The following is an 18,129-nucleotide window of genomic DNA, read 5'->3' as shown; positions in this document are numbered from 1 at the left end:
GTTGTCAGAAGAGAAAGAGCTCAAAGAATCCTGATTAAAAGTTAATATAGATTCAAGATGGCTGCTGGGTGACAAGATTTGCTTTTAGGACTTCGGCTATAATGGAGAAAACATGGACCAGCTGCTTTTCATAGCGGAGACCTATGAATGTGTGAGTTTTTGCACGAACAGTTTATTGATTAATCACAAAGAAAAAACAAACATGTTTTAAAAGCATTACTATGATTGCATAATTTAATCCTTAAATGTTCCATCATCTGTAGCTGGCTGCTCTCACCTAAACAGATATATTGCATATTTGCAATCAAGCTGCTGATTTGTGCTGTTTGCTTTCAGCAGCAGTAGCCCAGGTCGCACTTGATGATAGTCCACATAATTTAATCGCTAATAGCTGAACAAGTAGCTACCGCACAGCTGTGTGAAATCCATGATGCTGGTCTTTTTGATGCAGAGAATGATCGTTTATATCACACTGCAGCAGAACTTCTTCAGCTTGTATGGATCGTGTTTTGTCAAAGATATTCTAACGCCTACAGACTGAAAATCAATATTCTTATTTATTCAGAGAATATAAACCTTTAATCACTGATTCACTCTGGATCTTTAAATAATGTTGAAATACATTCAGTTTTTATAGATTTTAGAGACAAAGTAACCCAATTCATGTCACTTCAGATAGACTCATGCATCATCGAGTGTAAAGTGCACAAGTCTTGTCTTTCTTTATTTAGCTGTAATTGATTTAACACTGACAGAGAGCACAGACACAGAAATGGAGTGCCCTTTAACAAAAGTCAAGGCTGGTTTTCTGATTCATTTATCCAATGGTGCAGACGAACTTTGATGTGTATTGCAAGATAATACTCGGCGCTCACATTAAAAGTGGCACTGACAAAGCTTTGCAACTGACTGATACCAATATTTCCATATTTGAATTTTGCCCGCTTTCTCTTCTTGTTTCCCTGTGTCTCTCACTCACACACACACACACACACACACACACACACACACACACACACACACACACACAGAAACAGAGAGTGAGAGTCTCACACACATCTACAAACCATGTAATCCTGTCAACAGCTCAGTACCACTGATCCCTCCAGTTCCCAACACTAAAACAAAATGTAAATATTGGCCCCAAAACATCCCTCAGCAGAGCAGCCTCTCAGACAGACAGAGCCTGCTCTGCTCTCTCTCCCCTCGCTCTCACTTTCCATCACAAGCACACGAAGGATGTCTGTAGCAAGTGTGAAGCCTTCAGAAAGATTAGTGCTTTTTGAGATTAAACCAGGACAAGTTTCTGCCCGGTTGTGTTTCTCGAGTTCTCAGTCTAATGTGGGAAGATGTAACCTACAATAATAATCAGAGGAGCCTGACCACCTGATGATAGTGTAATAATTTGTGGAAAACTGGCAAGAGATTGCACTCAGTTCAGCGCTAAAGTTGTTCCATTAACGTGAACTAACAATAAGGTTTTCTGTAGTTTGGTGAAGCAGCGATAAAGACAGTAAGATTCAACAGTGCTTTTGTTGAGTGCCCTGAAAGGCCACGGTTATCTCGACACAATAGGGCTTCTCATGGGTATCCACGGATCTGCCTGACAGTGCAGCCTGTTCCTCACAGCCTCATTAGTGGTATAGAAATATATAGCTGCTGTTATCTGGAGGGGAGTTGTTCTCTGAACAGGGTTCTCCCAGCCAATCAATATCCCCATTGTCTTTCTGATCGCTGAGCGATGCTTTATGTCGCCGTTGTAGTTGAGGTGGCTGCGTTGTTTCAAGCTAACTAGATTACTGGGTTTGCCTGAGTTGAAGGAATAGCATGTGTGTCAGACACAGAGAGAGAGAGAGGTTATTTGTTTTAGGAAAGTTTTTGTTTATTTTTGTTTGAGTCTGTCTGTAAACGCAGCGTTTACTGGAACCCTCTGTCAACCTGTCAAACAGGGGAAAAAACGAGACTCCTACAAGAGTCATCGCCATGTCTTTCTCTTCGTTTCTGTCAGCGCTCTCACACATTCGCTGAAAAAGAGACGTCAGGATAATTTAGAAACAGAAAAACACACCAAGTGATTGAAGAGAGCGAGAGAGAGTTATCAAAGCCGAGACGCAGAGAGAGGCTGAGAGGCCAGATTATGCTAGCTGCTTTCCTTTTGGATTCTGCTGTGACACCCGAACGTGCCTGAGCTGCTGACTGAGGTTTGGCTGGAAGGACTCTCTAGCTGTGAAGGGCACAGGGTGTCTGTGTTTGTGTGTGTGGGTGTACGTATTTGTGTGCAAAGCTATCATTTGCTTACAGTCATCACATTGAACCACAAGCTGTGAGCAGATTAGGGTCCATTTATGGCAGCCGCACACCTCTTTTATCTTTTGTTGTTTTTGAAATATTTAAATGCTGGGTGCATGTCTCTGCGACTCTGTGATAGAGCTGCTTAATCATGGCTGACACTGTAATCATTTTGGTCACTACTGAGGTCACGGAGATTTAGTGGCTTCTGAAACATTGTGCATTTGTTTGAATTTTTTCTATATTTGTTGTTCCTCATTGGTTCCCTTGAATAAAAAGTATTTCCAAGCAGATGAATAGGCTTTACCCTTTCTAGTTGACCAAAGACTCTTTTTCTCTTCTTTCAAAGCATCATAGCTGGGAGACTGAGTCTGGGCTCTGAGGTAACAGTCAAAGCCAAGCAAAATTGTGCATTCATGACCAACGCGATTATAGTAATAGAAAAATAGAACAGCAATCCGCAACACAGCACCTCTTAAATAAGTTGGGACAGGGCCATGTTTGCCACCCTTTAGTATCCCCTCCTGTTTAGACGAGAGACCAGCTGCTGAAACTTTGAGAGAGGTATGCTGTCCCGTTCTGATATAGGCAGCAGGACAGAAATACAATATGGATTTTTGCCCATGTCCCTTGCACACAGATTATTTTTATGACATTTTTTGATGAAGTTATTTAATATAGATGATGAAATATTCAGTATCAACAATTTTAAGTTGAGGAACATTATTTTGAAATTGCTCCAGACCCAGTTTTTTGCAGATGGGTTAATCTCTGCTCATTGTAACCTCTGAGAAACGCTGCCTATCTAATATCCTTTTTTTATACTCAATTATTTTACTAACTGTTGCCAATTAACATAATTACTTGAAAAATGCTCCTTCAGCTGTTTCTTTTTGGTACTACTTACTAGAGATGGACCAATCCGATATTACGTATCGGTCCGATACTGACCTAAATTACTGGATCGGATATGGGAGAGAAATAAAAAATGTAATCCGATCCGAAGTATCACAAAATTACCTCACAAAACGCGCTGCTTGGCATAACCCAGCTCAGCGCATCGGAGCAGTATGTGTCACGTGATAGAGCGGCTGTTGTCTGCAAGACCTGTCTGCGGTCTGGTGGAGCATTTGGAGCCGCACTGCTTCCAAACCGCGGCATTTCGTCTCGGAGAAAACTATCCCAGAAAAGTAAAGCAAGTGCGTAAGTTCATCTCAGAATGTTTGCATAGTATTTCCACGTTAAGCTTAACAACTGATACATGGAGCCACAGCTGGACTGGCCATCGGAGTTCCATATTGAGGTACAGCTACAATGAAAAAAAGACACAAAGCTGGAGTTATTATGTCCTTGCTGCAAAGCTGGCTCTTCTCTCATTCTCTTCCCCTCCCTCCCCTGTTGCTACTTCAATCAACCGGTCTTTCTTGTTTATTTATCGCCCACTTTGCGCTAGAAAGAGGAGACCAGCGGATAAACAACAGCAGCACATTTAAGCTTGATAAGCTGTCGTTAGAATTGATTTAATATTAATTTCTAGTGCTGTTTGCTGGAGCCACAGCTAGTGATGGTAAATTTGATTTTTTTACTGAATCGAGTTTTAATGAGTCACTCACCAAAGTGAATCGAATTTTTTGAGTCATTTGATTCACTTGACCAGAGAGTGCAAAAAATGTACATTTTCACTCAAACTTAATTTGTTTCTCTTTTCATGTATATCCTACTGCTAAGATGAATGATTCTAAAAGAAAACAACTATTTTATAGAGCAAAAAAAAATTCTAAAGGGAACATTTATTTTGTTTATTTTTATTTTATTAGTATTTTCCTTAAATGTGTCAAATATATATTTTCTCATCTAAATGTCCACTGTGCTGTAAGCCAGGGGGCGGTAATGCGCCTTAACATTGGTTGCCAACCAGGAAGAAGCACAGGAGGGAGGGGGTGAGTAGCTCAAATGTGCTGTTAGCATGTTAGCAGAGCGATGCTACTGTGAACCAAGGAGCTATTGTCTTGATGTGAGCTTCTACTCAGGGTTTTTTTCTTCCAGCTCAGAGCAGAAATATTTTTGTTAAGATACTGGATGTTGTGTTTTTCTCCACAATTTTAATTATAAGCTAGATATATTTCTACTAATAAAATTAGTTTGCTAACTGCAACGGGGATGAGTCAGTTGGGCTTGTGAATCATGATTCATGAGTCAGTAAAGTGATTCTCGAGTACTGAACGATTAGTTCATGATTCGCGGATTAGCATTAAGTCGATTATGCATCACAGGGTGGAGGGTGGTTCCCTGTTTTCTTTTTGCATAACTAAACTATAGGGTTTGCAACCCTATTAGTTAGGTTGTTCAATATTTATGCTAAGTACTCTTTAAAATACCAGAATAGGGAGGATGGTGTAGGTTTAAGTTTGCTAGATTGATCAGTGTAGCTGAACTAGAAAATATTTTGGGTGCAGTGTATTTTTTGCATACAGGTATAACAGAATAGTTTTAGTGTTTTGTTTTTTTAAAACTTGAGTGTGAACTTATACAAAATGCAGCAAGATATTTATAAAAAAAATTGTATTGATTACAAAATACACTATATCGGATTCATATTGGTATCAGCCGATATCCAAATTTATGATATCGTTATTGGTATCGAACATAAAAAAAGTTGTATCGTGCCATCTCTACTACTTACTTTTCCAGCCTTTTTATTCTCCCTGTCCCAACTTTTTCTGAGATGTTCTGCTGCCATCAAATTCAAGAGCTGTTATTTTTCATTTGAAACATTTAATCATGTTTTCTGTGGTCTGTTGTGAATAAAATATGGATTTACTGGATTTACATTTTAGTGCCTTAACTTATTTGGAATTAGGGTTGCAAAGTTAAAAAACAAAAGAATGTATTTTTTTTAATTGTATTCATCAAACCTGAAGATAACCTGAATACGGGCAGTGCAAGTTTCCATCATGATGTACCTCACTAGGAAGTGAACCGCTTTCATAATCCTGAAAATCCGGTGTTAACCCTGAAATTACCTGTAAAAAAAACAAATTTGGTACTTGTTTTTTTTCTGGTTATAAGCATTTTGTTTCCTGCTGAGCTATGGTAGTGATAAGTTTATTAAATGAGAGCCAGCTTGGCGTCAAGTAGACTTTATCTCAATTTATATACAGAGATTGTTTGGGTTTTTGTTTGTTTGTTTGATTTTAATTAGGATATAGCTTACATAAACATGCGCACACTGTCAGATGAGGAAAAGTTTCTTGTCTTCTGTGTATTCCTTGTGTCTAATAGGTCTGTGTGTGTGTGTGTGTGTGTGTGTGTGTGTGTGTGTGTGTGTGTGTGTGACTTTTTGGACTTGTTTTCGGGCTGTTTATCCTTTCACCTCCCTTTGCCTCGCTGACAGCTTACCAATGTATGAACTCAGCCTTTTGATGAAAGTTTTGGAATAATGAGGCCAAAGTGGACAGTTACAAAGGAAATGCTACTAAAAAAACATAAAAATAATGAGAGATTTTTTCCCCTGAGGCCACTCTCTTTTTTGTCTAAAATTCAAGCGTTTGTCTTCTATATATATTGTACTGTATATCTCAAAGGACTCATATCTCACATTATGCTGTTTAGCTTCTTTTGCTGTTGTGTCATAAAACATGAGAATTAAGTGAAAAGTGAATTAATCACTTTTGTGATTAAATTATGAGACGTGAGTCATGTAAGACTTTGATATAAAACATAAACATTTACTCTTGGGGACATATTTTTTTCCCCTTCCTATATGGCTTTTTTTCCTTTCTTTGTGACATTCAAGTTGCCCTTTTTTTCTGATAATGCCTTTGCAAGCTCTGTAGCGTTCATGAAATCATGTTTTCTTCTTCTTTGAGGAGGTAGCTCCCATTTACTTTTACACAGTGTGAAAAACATTTCCCATCCCAGTAAACATGAATCCAGAATTTGATTCTTATCAGAGTTTCTGTTTCACTACTTCTTCGTGCCAGAGTTCAGTACGTTTCCTGCCAATCATCCGCAGGAGGAAAAAGAAGTGTTTTGCCATCACAGAATTTTTTATCACTTTCATGTCTTCACTTTTAAAGTTTACAGAAGAGAAACAGGAGAAAAAAGTTGCCTTTTAAAGACTTCTATGTCTCATACAAGGAATTTGTCATGAAAGTGGTCATTTTTGCACTTTTAATGCGACATAAAACTAATTAAATATGATCAAACAGCATGTCGCTTGAGAGAAATGCAAAACCCAACACTTTCATGTCTGTTTTCATATTTGTCAAGATTAGGCAGACGATACATGTTTAAGATTTGGAATTGAGTGCAATGCTATGTTGTGTTACACATTCATAAGTGAGTGATAAGGCCACATGGGTTTTCTGGCTGGGAAATTGTTGATATTCAAGTTTCTTTCATTGCAAATTTGGGTAAAAATCATTATAAATGTATCATATGCGATGATATAGCATGCTTATTTAGATACACTAAAGGTGGATTTGTGTGTTTATGACATTATGCAGTGTTTAAAAGCTGCAATGGAAAAACAACTGCTTTGAACCACTAATAAACAATATAGTAAGAAATTTAGTTGTTAATTATGAGACACTTAATAGATGCGTGCACACACATTAACAAAGCATGTAATCCTGTCAACAGCTCAGCAGCACAGATTCTTAAGTCATAAACTGACTGCAAATATTGGCTTCAGAAATAAACCTCAATGGAGAAGTATGCAAACTGACCAACCTCCATTTCTTCCCCATCTTTCTTTCTTTTTGTGCAGATGGAGGAGGAATATTAATTTTTATGGAAATGTTTTTAAGCCTTAAAGGCAAAAACAAATCCAGGAGCTATGTTAATCAGCAGAAAGTGTGTGTGTGTGTGTGTGTGTGTGTGTGTGTGTGTGTGTGTGTGTGTGTGTGTGTGTGTTTTAATTCAAAATAACATTTGACGACGTCTATGGCAACAAAAATTCAAAAATTTAAATTCTAGATACTCTTCAAAAATTTTGAAAGAGTAGTCGTTAAAGAGCTAACTGATCATCTGCAGAGGAATGGCTTATTTGAAGAGTTTCAGTCAGGTTTCAGAGCTCATCACAGCACAGAAACAGCTTTAGTGAAGGTTACAAATGAACAATTAGAGCATTCTGTGTGTATTACAGGTACTGCGCTGCAGTGGTTTGTATCATATCTATCTAATAGAGTCCAATTTGTTCATGTAAATGGAGAGTACTCTTTACACAATAAGGCACAGGTGTCGAACTCCAGGCCTCGAAGGCTGGTGTCCTGCAGGTTTTAGATGCGTCCTTGATCCAGCACAGCTGATTTAAATGGCTAAATTGCCTCCTAAACATGTCTTGAAGTTCTCCAGAAGCCTGGAAATGAACTAATCATTTGATTCAGGTGTGTTGAAACAGGGTGAGATCTAAAGCCTGCAGGACACCGGCCCTCGAGGCCTGGAGTTCGTCACCCCTGCACTAAGGTTAATTATGGAGTTCCACAAGGTTCTGTGCTAGGACCAATTCTGTTTACATGCGTCCCTTAGGCAGTATCATCAGAAGGCATAGCATACATTTTCACTGCTATGCAGATGACACCTAACTTTATCTATCCATGAAACCAAAAAATACACACCAATTTGTTAAACTGCAGGAATGTCTCATAAAGAACTTGATGACTTCAAATTTTCTGCATTTAAATTCAGATCAAACTGAGGTTATTGTACTCGGCCTTAAAAAGCTTAGAAATATGGTATCTAACCAGATTCTTACTCTGGATGGCATTACTTTGGTCTCCAGTAACACTGTAAGGAACCTTGGAGTCATTATTGACCAGGATATGTCCTTCAATGCACATATCAGTTTTCAGGCCCCTCTTCTGTGGAACCAGCTTCCAGTTTAGATTCAAGAAACTTGTCAAAATGACAAGGGGCTGTTTCTAGGGAAGAATGTTTCTGGAATGACACATTACTTTTTTCCAAAATAAATCACACTACACTATAAACTGGGGAGTCTGAGCTCCATTTGTTGTATCCTGCTCTGAATGTATAGGCTGTATAGAGGGTGAATGTAGCATCCACATCTGAAATTGATGTAGAAATGTATAAAAGCTGTACTTTCTAATGAGAGAACACTTCCCTGATGACTTTAAATTCCTCAAATGCTTGTTTTAAGTTTTATTTAATGCAACATAGGGTTCATTTTGTAAAACATGGTCCTCGTTTGATTTAAAAAGGAGGACAAAGTTGTGGTCTTCAAAATCCTGTTTCAAAATATTGAAAACACAAATGGTAAAACTTTGAGGCCTCACAGTGTGACCTCAATAGCTCATGTGCCACTCACATTTCTGCAATGACCTTTTTATATTGCTACTGTATTAAGTGCAGGGTTATATATTTTTCATGTTACAGGATTGAACACCTGAGCCTGAACATGGCCATGCAGCTGCTGGTGGGCGTCCCTCTAGAAATGGTCCACGGTGCCCTGAGAATTGGACTGGTCTATGTGTGTGGTGTGTTAGCAGGTAGGTGTGTGGCTTCACTGTCTCTCTGCTACCCAGGGACGAAAACACAAACAGACATGGCGGGGTTTTCCCTTTCAGCTCCGTCGTTGTTCCATCTGCTTGTTTTATGCATTTAATCACCTATCAGATTTCATCGTGTGTTGGTGGATACTGGTCAGGGAGAGAACTGTGCATATGTGTGTGGCATGTTCAGGACAGATGGTCTTCTGTTTCTGTCCTCCTACCAGACATGGTGGGATGCAGGGGGTTCTCAGAGCCCTTATTTAAGCCCCCGCGTCCTCCATATTCATTCAGTAAAGGGCAGAGCAAAGAGAGTCATCTCAAATAAAGCTCAATCAGAGAAACACACACAGTAATAATGAAATCGGGGGGGATGAAGAAAGAGAAACGTGATGAATTCTTAAACGCTAATAACACAGAGTCTGAAGAGGAGAGCCGGGATATGAGAAATGCAGAAATGGATGTGAAGCAGAGCTGGGCGAGAATTAGGAGAGGAACTACCAATGAGAAAGCAAAAGCGGACACAGCTTTGAACAAAATGTCACTGCTCCCTTCCTACTCCCCTATCAACCTCAAGCACTGGTGCAATTTGAGTGTTCAGGCCCGTTCAGCTGAGACAAAGCATGTGTATGTGTGAGCTCATAAGCACCGTTTTTCTTCACTGAATCTGTGATCTCCAGCACAGTGATCAACCCCAGTGCTGTTTTCCTGTTTTTTTCCCCCCCTTTTATTTGGTACCCTGGGGTGTCATTTTTAGCAAAACAACTGGAGTGGAAATATTGGGCTACTTTTTGAGACGAGACTTAGAAACATGATGCCTCGTGGCGGGAAATGAGGGTTTTTACTGATAGACTGAAAAAAAATGATTGTGTGATATGAATCGCAGCCGTTGAGGTTTTGTTTAATATTCATGAACATTTCTCTCTACACATCTGCGAGCCCCCATTGTGTGTAAGAGAGTGTGTGTCTGTGCGTGCACGCACAAGGGTCACTGACAAACACCCCTGGGGATACCAGCTGCGGCGGCCTGTAGCATTAACCTCACAGTGAAATGAGGACGGAGCACATAAATCACTCACACTTACATATGCACACAGACACACACACACACAAATGTCTGTTAATTAGATATCGACCACCAAGAGGAAGAGGGGAGTTGCAGTGTGGTTGTGCCGGCTGCCATGTTTGCGTTTCTTGTGTCTGACTGAGCTCAGCAGGTAAAATTGGGCAGCAGAAAGACTCCAACCAAAATCTGTAATATTTAACAAGAACCGGATGTTTGTGTATGTGGCACATATACAGCACATGTATTGTGTAGACTGTAGATTTATGATTATCTTTAACAGAAACTTTCTAATAGTAAACAGTAAATTAAATTTAAAAAAAGGAAGTTTTCACTGAGGTTTAATGTTTAGTTTTTGCCCCTTTTAGCCTAAATTATATTAATCTTTTACATTAAATTGCCAGAAGTGTTTCCTTACTATCTGTTCTCACTTACTTACTTTTATTTGCACTGTTGTGGATCCTACTCAGAGGTGCCTGTAGTTTTTTTTAACATGAATGAACCTGTTTGTGGAGTATTTGTATATGATTTCAAACATATGTGTAAAGGATCTTTAAAAGAATTACTGTGAGCTTTTTATTCTTTACACTAGATGCTTTTTATCAGTGTAATAAATCAAATATAAGGCCGGCTTTAGATTGTTTTTTGTCTTTCAAACAGTCGAGGTCATTGGAGGGGCACAATTTGAACTTGTTCACAGGGACACATGGCCATAAACATCTATGAGGTCATCAAGCTCTGGACCTCAATTTCTATGTATTTATTTACTTTTAAAACGGTACAATAAAAATTGACATGAATCAGCGTTTGAGACTTAAGGCGGATAATACTCTGAAGAGACTCTAGTGAGTTATGGCCTGCAATATAGCCCCTCATGCATAACTCATTAGGAATAATAATTGACTGGTTTATGAGGAGTTAATCAAAGGCGCAATAGCCACAGCCACTGAGCAAGTAATTTTTTCTCTCATGATAAGTGTAGAATATATATATACTGGAAGTGCTGGGTATTAGAGCTGGGCGATATATCGAGTTTTTAAAAAATATCGATATATTTTTATACGAGATATAAGATGTGACAATATCCTTTATATCGATATAGTCTATGTTACGTTATAATTATACTTGCGGAGCCGCAAGTTTGCCTTTCTTTCGTCCACTTTCGTCTTTACGCAACGTTACTCGGCCTCGCCTCTCCTTCACTGAACACAACTCCCCCTCCTCCCCCATCGCTTCACCTGCAGGAAGCGACAAGATGGACACGGCAAATCCGTTAACGAGTTACTGCGCATCGCCCCGTGCTGGACGTGTTAGCTAGCTAACCACGCTAACGAGCTAACCACGCTAACGCCATGCAGCCCAGAGGTGCTGCACGGACTAAAATCCTTTCATTTTCTCAAAAGTTGACAGCGCGCCTTATGTATGAATTCTGGTTGTGCTTGATGGCCGCGCACCGATTTTATGTGGAACACGGCGCTCAGCAATCTGTCAAAAAATGTTTTAGTACGACTTTGGTAAGCTACGGAGCTGCAGCGCTTGATGGATTGTCGGAGCATTACGGCTGAGCCTCGCGGAGTGATACGTACTGTGCTTCAACGTAATATTACCTTACTGTGTATAAGGACCATAAATGGCACCTGTTAAGAGACGTGGTTGCGAAGCGGATTTCAAACTCCAGGTTGTCAGTCACGCAGTACAAGTTGGGAACAGAGCAGCTGTGAAATCTGTCCTTGTTATAGTGCTCGTCTTTTAGTTTACATTTTGACTGCACATTTGTGAGCTTTTTGTTATGCACAAAAACAACATTGTTTTCTTTTATTTATGGAGCATTATTATTTAATAAATGCTCATAATTTATTTTTGAGTAAATTTTATGTACATCTGCTCTATGTTAATAAAAGTGCCTGTGTGACATCTGGGACACAGCTTTGACTAAGAACTCTCTTTTTGTTCTTACTTTATGGCTTTAAAAAAAAAAAATCGAGATATATATCTTATATCGCCATCCAGCTAAAAAATATCGAGATATGAATTTTGGGTCATATCGCCCAGCCCTACTGGGTATACAAGTCTGGCCTAAGTCTTCGGTCAGAAAGACTGCAGCAGTCCAGGAGTTTAGTTCACTGTCTTTAATGAAGCTTCACAGAAGATATGCACTGATAATTGTGGCAGGTGCAGTATCGGTGACTATAAGCATGGTTGTCTGGAAACAGAAACAGGTAACACTATAATTAGCAGGCTCAAAGACAACCAAACAACAATCAGAACACATCATCTACTCAGACACAGCAATATTTTACAATGTCCACAAGGGGTCGCCGTAAGACCAGAAGTTGGCTAAATAGCACATATCTTCCCAGTTGCTAGTACTAAGGCAAGCATGTGGCAAGCTAACAACAGCTAAACTAAACAATAAACAACAGAAAAATCCTTTAACCGCGGGATATAATCATTGGGGGAGATTCTGGCCACTGGTATTAACTTAGTGCTTATTAATTAAATAATTAAATAAACCTACTAACGTGGTAGCAGTGTACTGAGGCATAACTTTAGCTTAAACATACACAAACAACTATAACTATTATCATACCAGTTAACCTGTCAAAGGCAATAACACTTACAGTCTCATTAACGCACACGGAATCACACAAACTGCGATACAACTGCCATGCTCTGCTGCTGCTTTTCGTCCCTCACTCTCCCTCTGCGTGATGCGCACATGATCACTGGTGCGCTCATTTGGGTGCGCTTGGTTCTTGCCTCTAGACATCCTGAGGCCGAGTCAGCAGGGAATTTAAACAATAAGGAATAATTGACTATTTTTATTCTAATTTCTATTCTTCTTTTGCATTGTTTAATTTCTCATTGCTACAATGACAATAAAGTTTCTGAGTGTGTTTCAATTCAACTCAATGTAGACATACATGTGTATACAAAAGTGTTTTCAGTTTTTCTATTTTTGGTTTTGTTTGTATCACAACTCTACGAACAATTCTCTTCAGAACAACAGAGTGTACAATTTTAACAAGCTTTAAATCAATATTTGGTAAGACCACCTTTATTTATTTAGTGCTTGCTCATAGTGGGTCGTTGGATTGTTGAGGTTTTCTTTGTTTTCTCGGTTATATTGTGTTACAATATAAAGCATCTTGAGGCAACTGTTGTTGTAATTTGCACTGAACTGAACTGAACTGAATTGAATTCTTCCACGTGGTCTGGCCTCTCTTAGAAAAGCTTTCATGCAAGTTTCTTTAAGTACTCTGGAGGAACAGTTCTCCAGATTTTTTGAAGAACACGTGATAGCTCTATATCTTTGTTTCTTCTCTGTTCTGTCATGGGATCATCTCTGTCAAGATGACACACTGCTTCCATAAATGTTGAGGTCTGGGTTCTGGGGAGGCAAATATAATGAATATTAACAAAAAACTTTGAATTCCCTACATGTTTTGTTTGATTTGAGGCCATTTAAACATTTTAGCTTAATCCTTATATATTAGGGGACAAACAGCTACTCTGTTGCTGCATAATGACATAATTTCCTCACATAGGTTACTATGTGAGGAAATATTGCATCAAACAGAAAAGGGCTCAGCTGGCACATACAGAGGTTAAGGCATAGTTCAGAGGTCAAGTAATGACTCAGAAAAGGGTGTCTGACCCTCTAGGGCTCACACACACTCTGACACTTTAATGTCATAGCTCCCCTTATGGAAAACAGACAAGAAGTGGCTTTTCAGAGCAAAGGATATAAGACAGGTGCAGCAGTGGACAATGATAACTAAGACTCAGACGAGACAAAACAGACACACAGACAATAAAGCAGCTACACAAAGTCAAAGACTTGACTATGGGCACATGGGGGTCACTTACAAAGGGCACACACATAAAACACTACTGTAAAGGCTCGGTATATTCAGTTGGCTCAACATGCAGCCAAGCTGTTGATTTTTCTCATTATGAGCACTGATGTGCGTTATTATTTCTCCTCATGTGTCTGGCTGTTTCGCTGCAGTTTGGAAGAAGAGCCAAGAAAAATGAGCTGCCACTTTCAACTGTAAAACCTACAGGCCTCCTGGGGCCTGCTGAATGACTATGAGAGACCGTGTCCTTGTCTGTGTGTGTGTTTGTGTGTGTGAGATTATGTGCACACAGAAGCACACTGCTAAAATAATGTTATTAAACCAAGGTAATTACAGAGATGGAGGTCACCCTGCAGAGACACACTTCCAAAACACAGGAACTAGAAGGTGGAGTTGCTCTTTGTGTGTGTGTGTGTGTGTGTGTGTGTGTGTGTGTGTGTGTGTGCGTGCGTGTGAAAGAGAGAGAAAGAGAGATCTGTTAGGGTAGGAATCTGATTATCTTGTTTTTCAATTGTTCTTTTTTTTATTTGTTCTTTTTTGTTTGTTAGGTTGGGTGCCAGTGTTTAAAAGTAAAGGATTAGATATGGTAAATGGCCTGTATTTGTATGGCGCTTTTACTAGTCCCACCTAGGGACCCCAAGGCGCTTTACACACCCAGTCATCCACCCATTCACACACTGGTGGAGGCTAACCACAGCTGCCCTGGGGCAGACTGACAGGCTGCCATATCGCGCCATCGGCCCTTCTGGCCATCACCAGTAGGCGGTAGGGTGAAGTGTCTTGCCCAAGGACACAACGACCGAGACTGTCCGAGCCAGGTCTCGAACCGGCAACCTTCCGATTACAAGGCGAACTCCCAACTCTTGAGCCACGATCATCAGAGATGTAGGCTTCTGAACAGAGCGGTGATAACAAGCTGGTCCATCTCCTCCTTAGTCTGAACGATGGCATCCATGTTTTCTAAAAAGAATGTCACATTTTTGTTGGTTTCTACTTTGCTTCAATGCATTTTTAATGACCTTTAGCCCAAACAGGACGGTGACTTTTCTGGATCATGTTACATATGGCTTCTTTTTTGCATGCTAGAGCTTGAACCTGTATTTGTGGATAGTATAACATTTGTGGAAATTACTGGAAGTAATTCTTGAGTCCATGCAGTGATTTCAGTGACAGAATATTTCATGTTTTGCCCCATGCTTTTCCCATCAAATACCAATGTTTGGCCTTATCCATTGTGGACAGAGATTTCTCCAGATTTTTGATGATATTATGTACTGTAGATGATGAGATATTCAAAATGTTGAGGGGCATCAATCTAAAGTTGTTCAACAAACTGGTGAACATCTGCTTCTCTAAGATGCTCCTTTTATTTTATTTATTTTTTTATTCACATTTTACAACATTTTTGGAATAAGGCATGTATGAATGATAAAGTATGGTGTAATAAATTCTGTACATCAAGGAGAAATAGCAGCAGCAACAGAAATATAGGAGAAAGTAAAACTGAGCATTGATCAAACTGGGTTTTAACATTAATTTAAACATTATGGGATTGGCCAAAGGTGCAGAATTATAGAAAATATCCAGTTCAAGAGTTTCCATTCCATTTTAAAAATTTAATTTGAATTTATTGGAACCAGTACCAGACATTAAAAAAATCGAATCTTCATCTATAGAAAGTTAATAAAGCATCTGTATCAAAATCAAGATGGTGAAGAGAAACGGTGGAGAATAACCCCATTAGATTTTCTATGCGTTTGAGTATATGATGCACATTTTATTGTGTATTGCTTAAAGGAGAAATATGTAATATGCATCCGTATTCGTACTTTGAGAACAAGAGTGGAAGAACACAGAGTGAATGTGAGAATATTTATCTGCATCTCCTTGTGCTCTCTTTCATAGTGTGGGCAGTTGTGTGTTATGTACTTTGCATCAATACAGTAAACATTCAGTGCCAAAAAGTGAAGGAAAGGAAAAGAGAAGCAAAGTGTAAATGAAGAAAGGAAATGAGTGAGAGGAAAGGGACGATAACAGATACTGTAAGTGTTTGGACATTTGAATAGCCCAGCTAAACATGTCTGCCTTTTTTGTTTCCTTTTATTCCATCTCTTGTAAAGTGAGTGCTGTGAGAACAAATGTGTCTCACCCTCTGAATGTCCGCATGTTTAAACTTTGCTATGCGTGATTGGATCTTTTGTGTATGCAATGAATTGCCACCAGTTGCACAAAAGAGAGCAGCTCCTTGCTGCTGCCCAATTTGCTTGGATTGCTTTTGTCTTACATTAAATTATAGCGTGTGCTGTTACGGTATGAGTAAGCCTCAGTTCACGGAGGTCTGTATATAATACACCCACATTAAATAGCTAATAGCAAAGCTGCCAAAATGCTATTCACAATAGATATTCAGTACACGAATGGTCACAGCTGGTGTGAAAGCAGTTTAAATTAGACATATTGTCAGAGTATTTCCTCTTGAATAAATTAAAACTCAAGACTGAAATATGTGACACAAAAATCAAGAAAGTCTTGTACCATGTAGCATTCTGTCATATTATAGAAAGTTTGCAGCATATGTACAGTTTCTAAGATGACATAATGTTTGTAATTTTGAGTAATTGGACAAAACTAACATAATTTCAAATATAAAGATTTTTTAAGTACTTGGATGAAACTCCTTTATAATCAATGACTTCCTGAAGTCTAGAGCAAATGGACATCACCAGATGCTGTTTCCTTCCTTGAGGACTTATCCCAAGCCTTTACTGCCGCCACCTTCGCTTGTTTGTCGGACTTTCTAACTTCAGTTTTCTATCTTCAACTTAAAACCATGCTCTTTTGGGTTGAGATCAGGTGACTGACTTGATTTTATTTCTTTGTCTTGAAACACTTGTGGATTGCTTTTGCTTTTGGGTCATTATCCATTTGTGCTCTGTAGCTCAATCAGCGTTGCAGCATTTAGCTGAGTAGGTGATATTGGCCTCTACACATTAGAATCCATCTTCCTGCATCTATCAGCAGTCACATCAGAAACACTAGTTAGCTGGTTTCTATTGGCAGGTATACATGCACAAACCATAACATTGCCTCCACCATGTTTAACAAATAATGTCTGGTATGTTTTGGATCATGAGCTGTTCCGCTTCCACCACCAGCTCAGTTTTCATCTGTCCAAATATTTTTTTTCCCAGACCTGTGCAGGGCTCTTTTAGAAAGTCTAATATGATCTTCCTGCTCTTGAGTGTAACCAGTAGTTTGCGATATGTTCTGTCGTTACAGTACATTGGTAGTGGTTGTTTACCAATCAGAAGGTTGGTAGATCGATCTCCGGCTCCTCCAGTTCCCATGTCTAAGCATCCTTGGGCAAGAGCTGCCCTCAGCGTGTGCACTGTTAGATAAGACGCTTAGTCATAGATAGGTTAAAACACTGTATGAATGTTTGTGACTTGCAGTAGAAAGTGCTTTGAGTGCTCAAATTGAGTAGAAAGAGGCTATAAGTACCAGTTATTTACACTCATGAAAGTGTTTTGATTGTAGACCTTGACAATCTCTCTAGAAGGAAACAATTCTGCAATCATCAACTTTTCAGGCCTTTTGGTGTTGCTGAGCTGGTCAGTGCAGTTGCTGGCATTAGGTTGTTATACCTAACCAGATGCTAAAAAGTGTAGAATGCACTCTGCACAGACACTGTTTATGCTCCCAGATGTCATGTTTATTCAGGGCTCTTTGTGCAACAACCCACACTCTGGTCAGCGCTGGTCTCAGCTTTTCTAACAACCAGTTCTCTCGTCTAAAAGGGGAAAAAAGACCATCATCAGTCCAAACGCCACCAGCTGTGTTCTCACCTGCCTCCCCAGCACCGCCCCATTGAGCTCACTGCACCGCTCCTCCCTTGCAGCTGAGCCAGGGACCACACCTCCGCCACAAGAAGCAACAGCATGCACATACCTATGATTCAAAGTGGCAACTTTAAAATAGTTTTTAAAGGGAGGATTTATAGATATGAAAAAAATTGTAAAAAAAAAAAAAAAGCCTCTCGTATAGTTTTCTCAAGGTAAAGGAACAGAGGCTACAGAGACCAAAACATTTAGACTGCAGACATGTTTCTTTTTGCGTTGAACTTGGGATTTTTACAGAGGAGTCTGTGGGGGTCTGACTGAGTTGCTTTTGAAGCCATCCTCAAGTGGCCTTTTGGGTAATTGCAGTTTTTTGTGCTTTCACACTGACCCCAGAGGTTGCCGGTGATACAGTCAGTGGTTTGGTTAAGTTTGTCTTTCCTCTAGTAATAAAGTAGTTTTTGTGACTGCCTGCTTAAAAGCTGAGATTCAAAGTACTTTTTTTTTTTCAACAGAAAGTATATAATTGATAGATTTGTTAAATAGAGTTAAACTGAATTAATCCTAAGGAA

The 18,129-nt window shown here is 39.4% G+C and overlaps 1 protein-coding gene across 2 annotated transcripts in view; it reads left to right on the top strand.

Moving 5' to 3' along the window:
• rhbdl3 (rhomboid, veinlet-like 3) overlaps positions 1–18,129 on the top strand; it is a 71,078-nt gene that overhangs the window by 49,116 nt on the left and 3,833 nt on the right. For both annotated transcript variants that reach the window (XM_082536351.1, XM_082536352.1), the window contains one exon: positions 8,686–8,798. In XM_082536351.1, the coding sequence (XP_082392477.1) occupies positions 8,686–8,798 (113 nt within the window). The remainder of the gene's footprint in view (positions 1–8,685; positions 8,799–18,129) is intronic.

This window comes from Aulonocara stuartgranti, assembly GCF_965226115.1.
Source record: "Aulonocara stuartgranti genome assembly, chromosome: 6".
NCBI classification, from domain to species: Eukaryota; Metazoa; Chordata; class Actinopteri; order Cichliformes; family Cichlidae; genus Aulonocara; species Aulonocara stuartgranti.
This window is presented reverse-complemented; position numbering and strand designations above follow the sequence as displayed.